Source organism: Pseudophryne corroboree, chromosome 3 (genome assembly GCF_028390025.1).
Source record: "Pseudophryne corroboree isolate aPseCor3 chromosome 3, aPseCor3.hap2, whole genome shotgun sequence".
Taxonomy (NCBI): Eukaryota; Metazoa; Chordata; class Amphibia; order Anura; family Myobatrachidae; genus Pseudophryne; species Pseudophryne corroboree.
Genome location: NC_086446.1, coordinates 765,580,011 through 765,592,395, shown reverse-complemented (window position 1 = coordinate 765,592,395; position 12,385 = coordinate 765,580,011). Strand labels below are relative to the sequence as shown.

General features: G+C 49.0%; 1 protein-coding gene across 2 annotated transcripts in view; it reads left to right on the top strand.

Moving 5' to 3' along the window:
* LTBR (lymphotoxin beta receptor) overlaps positions 1-11,065 on the top strand; it is a 218,580-nt gene extending 207,515 nt beyond the window's left edge. For both annotated transcript variants that reach the window (XM_063962419.1, XM_063962418.1), the window contains one exon: positions 8,439-11,065. In XM_063962419.1, coding sequence (XP_063818489.1) covers positions 8,439-8,623 — 185 coding nt within the window. In that variant the 3' untranslated portion in view covers positions 8,624-11,065. The remainder of the gene's footprint in view (positions 1-8,438) is intronic.
* Positions 11,066-12,385: the final 1,320 nt, after the last annotated feature.

Sequence of the window (12,385 nt, the reverse complement as noted above, 5' to 3'; positions counted from 1 at the left end):
TCAGGAACCTCCTAAAACCAGGACAGGTCTCAGTGCTTCAGTGCACGAGGGTCCTGGGGAAAATGGTGGCTTCTTACGAAGCGATTCCATTCGGAAGATTCCATGCAAGAACATTTCAGTGGGATCTACTGGACAAATGGTCCGGATCGCATCTGCAGATGCATCAGCGGATAACCCTGTCGCCAAGGACAAGGGTGTCTCTCCTGTGGTGGCTGCAGAGTGCTCATCTACTAGAGGGCCGCAGATTTGGCATTCAGGATTGGATCCTGGTAACCACGGATGCCAGCCTGAGAGGCTGGGGAGCAGTCACACAGGGAAGGAATTTCCAGGGCCTGTGGTCAAGCTTGGAAACGTCTCTTCATATAAACATTCTGGAACTAAGGGCCATTTACAATGCCCTAAGTCAAGCAAAACCTCTGCTTCAGGGTCAGGCGGTGTTGATCCAATCGGACAACATCACGTCAGTCGCCCACGTAAACAGACAGGGCGGCACGAGAAGCAGGAGGGTAATGGCAGAAGCTGCAAGGATTCTTCGCTGGGCGGAAAATCATGTGATAGCACTGTCAGCAGTATTCATTCCGGGAGTGGACAACTGGGAAGCTGACTTCCTCAGCAGACACGACCTTCACCCGGGAGAGTGGGGACTTCACCCAGAAGTCTTCCACCTGATTGTAAACCGTTGGGAAAAACCAAAGGTGGACATGATGGCGTCACGTCTAAACAAAAAACTGGACAGATATTGCGCCAGGTCAAGGGACCCTCAGGCAATAGCAGTGGACGCTCTGGTAACGCCGTGGGTGTACCAGTCAGTGTATGTGTTCCCTCCTCTGCCTCTCATACCAAAAGTACTGAGAATCATAAGAAGGAGAGGAGTAAGAACTATACTCGTGGTTCCGGATTGGCCAAGACGGACTTGGTACCCGGAACTTCAAGAGATGCTCACGGACGAACCGTGGCCTCTACCTCTAAGAAAGGACCTGCTACTGCAGGGGCCTTGTCTGTTCCAAGACTTACCGCGGCTGCGTTTGACGGCATGGCGGTTGAACGCCGGATCCTGAGGGAAAAAGGCATTCCAGAAGAAGTCACCCCTACTCTGGTCAAAGCCAGGAAGGACGTAACCGCAAAACATTATCACCGCATTTGGCGTAAATATGTTGCGTGGTGTGAGGCCAAGAAGGCCCCTACAGAGGAATTTCAACTGGGTCGTTTCCTTCATTTCCTGCAAACAGGACTGTCTATGGGCCTAAAATTAGGGTCCATTAAGGTTCAAATTTCGGCCCTGTCGATTTTCTTCCAGAAAGAACTGGCTTCAGTACCTGAAGTTCAGACATTTGTAAAAGGGGTGCTGCACATACAGCCTCCTTTTGTGCCTCCAGTGGCACCTTGGGATCTCAATGTGGTGTTGAGTTTTCTAAAGTCACATTGGTTTGAACCACTTTCCACTGTGGACTTAAAATATCTCACATGGAAGGTGTCGATGCTGTTAGCCTTGGCTTCAGCCAGGCGTGTGTCAGAATTGGCGGCTTTATCATATAAAAGCCCTTACTTGATATTTCATTCTGACAGGGCGGAATTGAGGACTCGTCCTCAATTTCTACCTAAGGTGGTTTCTGCATTTCACATGAACCGACCTATTGTGGTGCCTGCGGCTACCAGGGACTTAGAGGACTCTAAGTTGCTTGACGTTGTCAGGGCCTTGAGGGTATGTGTTTCCAGGACGGCTGGAGTCAGAAAATCTGACTCGCTGTTTATCCTGTATGCACCCAACAAGCTGGGTGCTCCTGCTTCTAAGCAGACGATTGCTCGTTGGATTTGTAGTACAATTCGGCTTGCACATTCTGTGGCAGGATTGCCACAGCCAAAATCAGTAAAAGCCCATTCCACAAGGAAGGTGGGCTCATCTTGGGCGGCTGCCCGAGGGGTCTCGGCTTTACAACTTTGCCGAGCAGCTACTTGGTCAGGGGCAAACACGTTTGCTAAATTCTACAAATTTGATACCCTGGCTGAGGAGGACCTGGAGTTCTCTCATCCGGTGCTGCAGAGTCATCCGCACTCTCCCGCCCGTTTGGGAGCTTTGGTATAATCCCCATGGTCCTTACGGAGTCCCAGCATCCACTAGGACGTCAGAGAAAATAAGATTTTACTTACCGATAAATCTATTTCTCGTAGTCCGTAGTGGATGCTGGGCGCCCATCCCTAGTGCGGATTGTCTGCAATACTTGTATATAGTTATTGTTACAAAAATTCGGGTTATTATTGTTGTGAGCCATCTTTTCAGAGGCTCCTTTGCGTTTATCATACTGTTAACTGGGTTCAGATCACAAGTTGTACGGTGTGATTGGTGTGGCTGGTATGAGTCTTACCCGGGATTCAATATCCTTCCTTATTATGTACGCTCGTCCGGGCACAGTATCCTAACTGAGGCTTGGAGGAGGGTCATAGGGGGAGGAGCCAGTGCACACCACCTGATCCTTAAGCTTTTATTTTGTGCCCTGTCTCCTGCGGAGCCGCTATATCCCCATGGTCCTTACGGAGTCCCAGCATCCACTACGGACTACGAGAAATAGATTTATCGGTAAGTAAAATCTTATTATTGCCCCCTGTAATATTGCTCCTATGTGGTATTTATCGCCCCCTGTAGACAGAATAATTTTTGCGCTTAGTGAACTGGCATAAATAAATATTTCTTTAATATATCCATGTTGGCTTCCAACTTGATTAATACACAAGAGACTTGATTTAAAACACAATAATAACACTTTTATTTCAATTCATACAATTACACACACATATAGATACAGGTTGAGTATCCCTTATCCAAAATGCTTGGGACCGGAAGTATTTTGGATATCGGATTTTTCCGTATTTTGGAATAATTGCATACCATAATGAGATATCATGGCGATGGGACCCAAGTCTAAGCACAGAATGCATTTATGTTACATATACACCTTATACACACAGCCTGGAGGTCATTTAATACAATACTTTTAATAACTTTGTGTATTAAACAAAGTTTGTGTACATTGAGCCATCAGAAAACAAAGGTTTCACTATCTCACTCAAAAAAATCCGTATTTTGGAATATTTGGATATGGATACTCAACCTGTACTTAGATAATTGTAACAAAATGGTTACTTTGAATAGATACAAGCCTGTATCATATACATATAAAAAAATACAAGATGAAAATCAAGATAAAAATGGAGATGGCTGTAAATAAATAGATACTCAAGCGGACTACATGCACCAATTCATACGGATATCCAAAATAAAGTGCTAGTACGGTTCACATGGGCAGGGTTGTAACCAATGGCAATGGCGTGCTCCCGCAATTAATGATCAGTTTAAAGTTCGGCTCTGAGGGATATAGAAGCCGCTCCTGTCACTGGTGTCCTAGTGCCGGGGCAACCCCCGGTCTTTAACTTCCCAATCAAGCAGGGAGAGTGTGATGAAGTGTGAAAAACTGTTACCTCTCCGATGGGCATTCAGCATAAATGTAGAGAACACGATCTCTGCCAGCACTATGATTGGCGCAGATATCCTGTCATGGCGGGCGGGGATTGTCTCTGATCCGGTGCTGGTAGGAGGGGAGAGCTGCAATAGAAGAGGTGCAATTGCCAATGTGTGACCGCTCTTGTGTAGACCCGGCTCCGATAGAGCATGACGTCAATGCGTTTCGTTACGTTTGCTCTCTGAACTTTCTCAAGAAAGTTGTTTCCCCTTGTAGTGCAGCTTACACACACACACACACACACACACACACACACACACACACACACACACACACACACACACGCACGCAAAAAAAAGACAAAATACAATACTTATCTTAAGCCTCACTTCTGCGTCCGACCGAAGCAGTCCATCTGCCCGCCCGCTCGGGAGAAACATCATGACATCTCTCCCATAGTGCATAGTGCACACTGCGAGAGCCGCCCGGATACTGGAGCTCGGGAGTGAACTCCTGCCTCTGGCTGCTGCTGTGGGGAAGGAGCCGGGCGCCCGTTGGTAACATAATCTCAGCGGGTGTCCGGCTTCCATCTGAGGCTGGGTTGACAACGGGTTCGGTAGGCCAGAGGAGGTGGAACTGGTTCCATCTCCAAATGAAACTGGCGGAACTCATCCTGCTCACTTTAACCCCTGCTGACAGACCACAACTCGGATCCATCCCCTGGGATCAGCCATGTGTGTCTGATAGACCACAGCTCGGATCCGTCCCCTGTGATCAGCCATGTGTGTCTGATAGACCGAAGCTCAGATCTGGCCCCTGTGATCAGCCATGTGTGACTGATAGACCACAGCTCTGATCCATTCCCTGTGATCAGCCATGTGTGTCTGATAGACCACAGCTCGGATCCATTCCCTGTGATCAGCCATGTGTGTGTCTGATAGACCACAGCTCGGATCCATTCCCTGTGATCAGCCATGTGTGTCTGATAGACCACAGCTTGGATCCGGCCCCTGTGATCAGCCATGTGTGTCTGATAGACCACAGCTCGGATCCATTCCCTGGGATCAGCCATGTGTGTCTGATTGACCACAGCTCTGATCTGGCCCCTGTGTTCAGCCATATGTGTGTCGGATAGACCACAGCTCGGATCCGGCCCCTGTGATCAGCCATGTGTGTGTCGGATAGACCACAGCTCGGATCCATTCCCTGTGATCAGCCATGTGTGTGTCGGATAGACCACAGCTCGGATCCATTCCCTGTGATCAGCCATGTGTGTGTCGGATAGACCACAGCTCGGATCCGTCCCCTGTGATCAGCCATGTGTGTGTCGGATAGACCACAGCTCGGATCCGGCCCCTGTGATCAGCCATGTGTGTGTCTGATAGACCACAGCTCGGATCCGGACTCTGTGATCAGCAATGTGTATCTGATAGACCACCGCTCGGATCCGGCCCCTGTGATCAGCCATGTGTGTCTTATGGACCACAGCTCTGCTCTGGCCCCTGTGATCAGCCATGTGTGTCTGACAGAGTCGGATTAAGCGGGGTGCCCCGGGGGTCAGTACCCCGGGCCCCCCTGTTTTAAGGCCCCCCCCCGGCCGAAGCTCTGCACCGATCTACAGGTTGCCGGGGCAGGAGGGATCCATGCTGTGCATGCGGCTTCCTCCCCCCTCCTCTCGGGCAGCACGGTCGGGGACTGAGTCAAGCAATCTCCAGCCTTCGCTGCTGCCAGGAGAGATGCTGCTGGCGGCAGAGGCTGGAGATTGCTCGACTCAGTCCCCGACCGTGCTGCCCGAGAGGAGGGGGGAGGAAGCCGCATGCACAGCCGCACTCCTCCCCCGGCAGCGTGGATCCCTCATACCCCGGCAGCCTGGTGTCTTCTCTTCTCCCCCTGCTGCAGCGCGGCTCCCGTTACCTATGACCACAGCACGGATCCGGCCCGTGTGATCAGCCATTTGTGTCTTATAGACCACAGCTCGGATCCATCCCCTGTGATTAGCCATGTGTGTCTGATAGACCACAGCTCGGATCCGGACTCTGATCAGCCATGTGTGTCTGATAGACCACAGCTCGGATCCGTCCCCTGTGATCAGCCGTGTGTGTCTGATAGACCACAGCTCGGACCCATCCCCTGTGATCAGCCGTGTGTGTCTGATAGACCACAGCTCTGATCTGGCCCCTGTGATCAGCCATGTGTGTCTGATAGACCACAGCTCTGATCTGGCCCCTGTGATCAGCCATGTGTGTCTGATAGACCACAGCTCGGACCCATCCCCTGTGATCAGCCGTGTGTGTCTGATAGACCACAGCTCGGATCCGTCCCCTGTGATCAGCCATGTGTGTCTGATAGACCACAGCTCTGATCTGGCCCCTGTGATCAGCCATGTGTGTCTGATAGACCACAGCTCGGATCCGTCCCCTGTGATCAGCCATGTGTGTCTGATAGACCACAGCTCTGATCTGGCCCCTGTGATCAGCCATGTGTGTCTGATAGGGGTGGTATTCATGTGACCGCCGGTCAGCTGACCGACAGTCACATGACCTCCTCCGTGAGCCCGACGGCTCACTATCCCGATGGTCGGCATGCCGACCAACAGGGACTATTTCCACTCGTGGGTGTCCACGACACCCATAGAGTGGGAATAGAACCCGTGGCGACCGCAGGTCGCCTCCGAGCCCGCAAGGGGCTTTCTGCACTCGCCCCTCCCCGCCGGGATCCCGGCATCGGTATGCTGCCGGGATCCCGGCGTCGGTAAGGTGACCGGCGGTCAGGAGACCGCCGGTCACCAGTACTACACCCTCTGATAGACCACAGCACGGATCCGGCCCGTGTGATCAGCCATTTGTGTCTTATAGACCACAGCTCAGATCCATTCCCTGTGATTAGCCATGTGTGTCTGATAGACCACAGCTCGGATCCATTCCCTGTGATCAGTCATGTGTGTCTGATAGACCACAGCTCGGATCCATTCCCTGTGATCAGCCATGTGTGTCTGATAGACCACAGCTCAGATCCGGCCCCTGTGATCAGCCATGTGTGTCTGATAGACCACAGCTCGGATCCATCCCCTGTGATCAGCCATGTGTGTCTGATAGACCACAGCTCAGATCCATTCCCTGTGATCAGCCATGTGTGTCTGATAGACCACAGCTCGGATCCATCCCCTGTGATCAGTCATGTGTGTCTGATAGACCACAGCTCAGATCCATTCCCTGTGATCAGTCATGTGTGTCTGATAGACCACAGCTCGGATCCATTCCCTGTGATCAGCCATGTGTGTCTGATAGACCACAGCTCAGATCCATTCCCTGTGATCAGCCATGTGTGTCTGATAGACCACAGCTCGGATCCATCCCCTGTGATCAGTCATGTGTGTCTGATAGACCACAGCTCAGATCCATTCCCTGTGATCAGTCATGTGTGTCTGATAGACCACAGCTCGGATCCATTCCCTGTGATCAGCCATGTGTGTCTGATAGACCACAGCTCAGATCCATTCCCTGTGATCAGCCATGTGTGTCTGATAGACCACAGCTCGGATCCATCCCCTGTGATCAGTCATGTGTGTCTGATAGACCACAGCTCAGATCCATTCCCTGTGATCAGCCATGTGTGTCTGAGAGACCACAGCTCTGGTCTGGTCCCTGTGATCAGACCAGAGTATAGCACTAGTATCTATTCCAAAAGAAGAGCTGAAGAAACAATAGAGTTATTCCTGACAGAACTGATGGAATGCTAAACAGTAAAAATGGGTGTGGCCTCCTGAGCGAGTGCACTCCTGCTTACTACTAGGCCTAGGGCCTACCTGCTCCAGCTTGGCCACGCCCTGTTCTTTCCTGTCACCCACAAAGTATATACAGATGTGTCCGCATACATCTAACTTCAAATCACCCCAAATACAGTACTCAGCTGTGCCGCTATGGGACTTTCCCCCTCCACTGCGTTATGGACTACTCCCCTCCCCTCTCCAGGACATAGGGGTCTATTTACGAAGCAGTGAAAAGAGTGGAGAAGTGAGCCTGTGGAGAAGTTGCTCATGGCAACCAATCCGCTGCTCTGTACAATTGCATAGTATGCAAATTATAAATGTTACTTCAATGCTGATTGGTTGCCATGGGCAACTTCTCCACTGGCTCACTTCTCCATACTTTTCACTGCTTCATGAATACACCTAGGCGACCCAATGTGAGCAGCCTATGTCCCAGAGCAAGGGGTGGAGGAGGTAGTCCGTGACCGGGCGGAGGGGGTAAGCCCCTTAGCGGCACACCCGTACCTGCGCTTGTGTGGCTGCAGCAGCTTTTGAGCAATTTCTCTACTTGTCCACTTCTCCACTTTTATAAGCTTTGATTCATCTCCACCATTATCCAATTAAAGCCACTGCCTTTCTTGGGAGCAGAAGGGTGCATAGGGTTCGCCATTGAGCATCGATTGCTTTAGCAACCATCAATGGTCAGAGGCCACTGTGATATATTATAAATGACTGATACCAACAGTGAAACACAAAAGTGTTTTACGCATACGTGGAAACTAACTGTGCATTTGCAAAATAGAAACCTTTGATGGCTTCTAAACAATGGTTTAAAGTCATGGACCATCACTGCCTCCCCCCACCATCCATGGTCAACACTAAGGGCTAGATGCATCATCGCTTGGAGAGTGATAAAATGGAAAGTGATAAACTACCAGCCAACCAGCTCCTAACTGTCATTTTTCAAACAGGGCATGTGACATGGCAGTTAGGAGCTGATTGGCTGATGCGTTTTCTCTCTTTCTCCAAGCGATGATGCATCTAGCCCGAAGTGTGTGTCTTCCATGAGTGGAATTCTGCCATCACAGAGATAAAATGTCTAACAATGGTGTTAGAAGCAGGACGGAGACCCCTGATTGGACGATACTCCCATGTTATTGGTTTTATATTAATGTTTTACTGAACTCTGCATAAAGTCACAGCATTGATTATATTTATATATTTCTACTCTGCAGGGCCTGACACCATCGCCTATGTTAAGGGAGCTGCCCATGGATGCCAGTTGGACCCTCTTTTAGTCCAGAAGAGCCATGACTGTACAATTTCCCTGCCCATGCAAGAGGAGGGAAAAGACCTAAGTTACCCCATCCAAGAGACTGACTCCTCCCACACCGGGGAATGCACCCTGAATTCTACATAACGTGTGCTGGGTCTGATCACAGTCTCTGAGCACCTCGCTCTCACGCAGCACATCCCGTCTGTCCACATGAGCAGACACTTTAACAGGGCAAGTGAATGGCCGGATGTTGGGCAGATCTCAGGTTTGGGGGGAGGGGTATAAAAAAAACCAATGCTGTGGAGTATTCTGGTAAGGTAGGGGGCAAATACACTGATGTGGGCTGAGTTAGTCAGCTATGTTTGCTTTCATCAGTGGATAAACTCTTTGTTATAGAGTCAGGCTACAGTAGGGGGGTCCATAAATCTAGGTTCTTGCGTGCTTCGTGCCACGGACAGTAATTGTATACATAGGTGTCCTGTGTAAGAGGGAACGTTGAACCCAGTGGAAAATCTGAAGTAAAACCAAAAGGTCATAATACAGCGATGGACATAAAACCAAAGATGGACGCTCCTCTTATACATAGCACACAGGCAAAGAGCATAATGCTGCGCAGTCATTGCGGCATACTGCCAGCATCTAGTGCAGAGTACGTGAGAGCAGGACGTGTGTATCGCTGTCTCTGTACAGCAGGAGGTAACGTCCGTGGAACTGTTAGAAAAATGGGCATTCAGTCAATGGTATTTCCTCTCATGTTCAATATCATAAACATCTTCAGACGCGTCACCAGCATGTGCACCAAGGCTTCATCATCAGGGTGTAGCGGGTGCAGAGGATAAGCCTCTAATAGCCATACATGTGTGCTTCTTCAGGTCAGCCTGAGCAGTCGTTACCTGTACATGACATCTCCCTTGCTGTACTAAGCCTACTTCATACCGCCCCCTCTATCCCCTCCTCCGCCTCTCCAGTTATATGGAGGCGCAAGTGGCTGATACGTGCAAGTCTGCATTCGTACATAGGCGTCCGTTCTCTTTGTGAGCAGGCGCAAAATGAGTTTGCCAGAGCGTGCGGGTACAGGGACCGCAACTCTGACTGGAGCCCCAAAACACCAGCCTCTGCTTTCTGCCACTAGATGGCGATTTATGAAGAGTGCAATTTACATATATCTGCACTACGTTAACGGGTAAGCTCACACATATCCTCAGGCCCGCAGGGTGACTGTCATCCAATTACAAGGTCAGGCACAGTAAGTGTGTGCAAATAGCAATCCTGTATTATTTTGAGCCAAATGTCCCAGCCCTTGCACTCAGGACCGACAGAGCTGTGCACTGATAATAATGATTGTATTAAGTGTCTTTTACAATCACAACCCCTCCTTATCATACTGTGTTTTTCCTTGACGGTATCTCTATAAAGAGACACTTGTGCTTTGTATTATTGTTGATAAAATAGTCACATTATACAATTATTTGATGAGAGTCCGTCTGTGCACACGTGACTAAATATACTTGCTGCGCAAGCAAATATTCATGTGTTTATTACAAAGACTACTAAGCCTCATATAAAAAAAATTCAAATCTAATGATACACAAGTATATACGCAAAAGTCACCATACCCTACATTATATCTACTTGTATTGTGCAATGGACAGAAAGCTGTTGTTATCAGTTATCGGCCACTTTATGCTAAGGGTCAGGTTCACAGGTGGTTTTGTGTACATTCCCTGGATAGGCCAAAAATGGAACAATATGTGTTTGGGGAATGCTCGCCAACTTTGGGAGAATCCATACCATCTGCATAATGAAAGCCCAGGGCCGCCCACTTTGCTTGGGAATTCATCAATATGCGGAAGGGTGGGCTAGTGTCTTGGGGTCCATAGAGCCACCTGAAATGCATAAGTCTCCTGGACATTCTAGGAGACTAGATTAGTATGGTTCAGGGTCACACCAGGAGTGCAGAGCATATAGTAAAGGTTTGTCCATAGGGGTCAATAAATCAGTTTCCGCTGCGTTCCTCTACCAGTGAGTGCCATGTGAGGCCAAGCACCATTGGCAGATAGTAAATCCCCTGTAATACAGACAGTCCACCTTCTCCATAACTTGCTGGCTTTTTTTAAGCTCCCTTATTTAAGACTCCAGACGGTGAGAACCTACAAGAGGTGGGGGGGTCAGGGTGTTTTTGGCATCGTGGCCCCACAATATTTCAAAGTGGGGGCGAGGATAAGTGCTATCGTGGCCCCACCCCTTGCTGTTAAGATGTGAGTTGCTAAATTTGACATCAATGGCGGGGCTAGGATTACACTGTTCTTTGTGAATTGCATCATCCAACCTCCTGGTCACCCACTTCAAGTGGACAGAATCGGGAAACCAGCCAGGAGGCTGGGGAGCCGCCCCCACCACACACACACACACACACACACACACACACACACACACACACACACACACACACACCTTGTTAGCGCCATTACTTTTGTACAAGCTTTTACACATTGATGTCTGCTATCATATAAGGAATCACCTGGTTCAGTAATGATTTTGTCTTTTTCATTTTATTTGTCATAAAGCTGATATTTGTCCAAGAAATGTCTCTTTGTTTTACTGCTGTGGCCTCAGTAATACCCTTACTGTGTAAAACCCAATGCAGGTTTTCAGAATGCAGTTCTAGTGGTATAGTATGACCTATGACCTAGGATGACACCGTAGCAATGTATGAGCACCATGATTGTGGCCTAACAAATGTAATTGCATAAATTCATCCAGAAGCAGAGCTGAACAGTCTAAGGCCGGGATGTACTAAGCAGAAATGCGGTAAACCACCATTTACAACATTTTCCGAATGCACTAAGTCCCGGCCGCTGGGACAGGGCGGCGGAGGTGAACGTCAGCTTTTGCTGGAGATATCCCATGTAACCTATGGGCTTCTCATCGCATTGCTGGTATGGGGGATCCGATCAGATCCCTCCCGGCCGCCCCGTAGAGTGACTCCTGGGGTGAAAACACGGAAGTCATGGAGCCGCCGGAGAGGGGTGTATCTAGGCGTCCGAGCGCCCCTGGCAAAGTAAGAATCTGGCGCCCCTCCCAGATTTGAAGTTGGTAATGCCAAAAAAGGCACAGTACCACACAGTAGTACCCCTTACTCACATTACACCACACAGTAGCGTCCATTCAGTGCCGTAACTATATGTCAGGGCCGAGTGTTTTTGTGAATCCGTTAACCCTGGACCAACCGAAGGTGTAGGTGCTGGGGTATGATGAACACAGCGAGGACGAAGAAAGTTCAGTTTCATATATTTATTAAAGGCAACAATTACAGTAAGGAGTTAAAGGACAATTACTAGTCACCATATGTATACTGACGTATTGCAATGAATGGTATAATGATAAGCAGGAACAGTCTTAAAGATGCATTGAAGAAATGTTCATACAACTGAGTTTAAAGTTTAAACAGGCTTGTGAATGAATGAAGAATTGTCCAAATAAAGCAATGATCGGTGTCAAACTGTAAGGAGTGTTAACGGGATATTGTAGACATAAATGAATAACTGTAGAGACTTGTACTGAAGCTTAAAGGTTAAACTGGGAGGCTGTGAAAAATTGTCCTTGATTGCAGCAACAATGAAAATACAATACTGAATGCAATACTTGCAAGTTGTGAAGATAACACTTGAAGCACTGTGAAACTGCAGCAGACGACAATGGTGAAGAATGAGTTAAACTGGATGATGAGAGAACGAGAACCAGGATGAAGTGGAAACTTCCACAGACTGTGATTATAGCAGGCAGTCACTGAACAGAGACCTCACACAGGTCTCCGGGGATTCCACTTGTTGCCACTTGGAGAGCGATTAACTGACAGCACAGCAGGGAGCTGGTGGATTTCTTGTAGTGAAGGCTGCAGGCAGA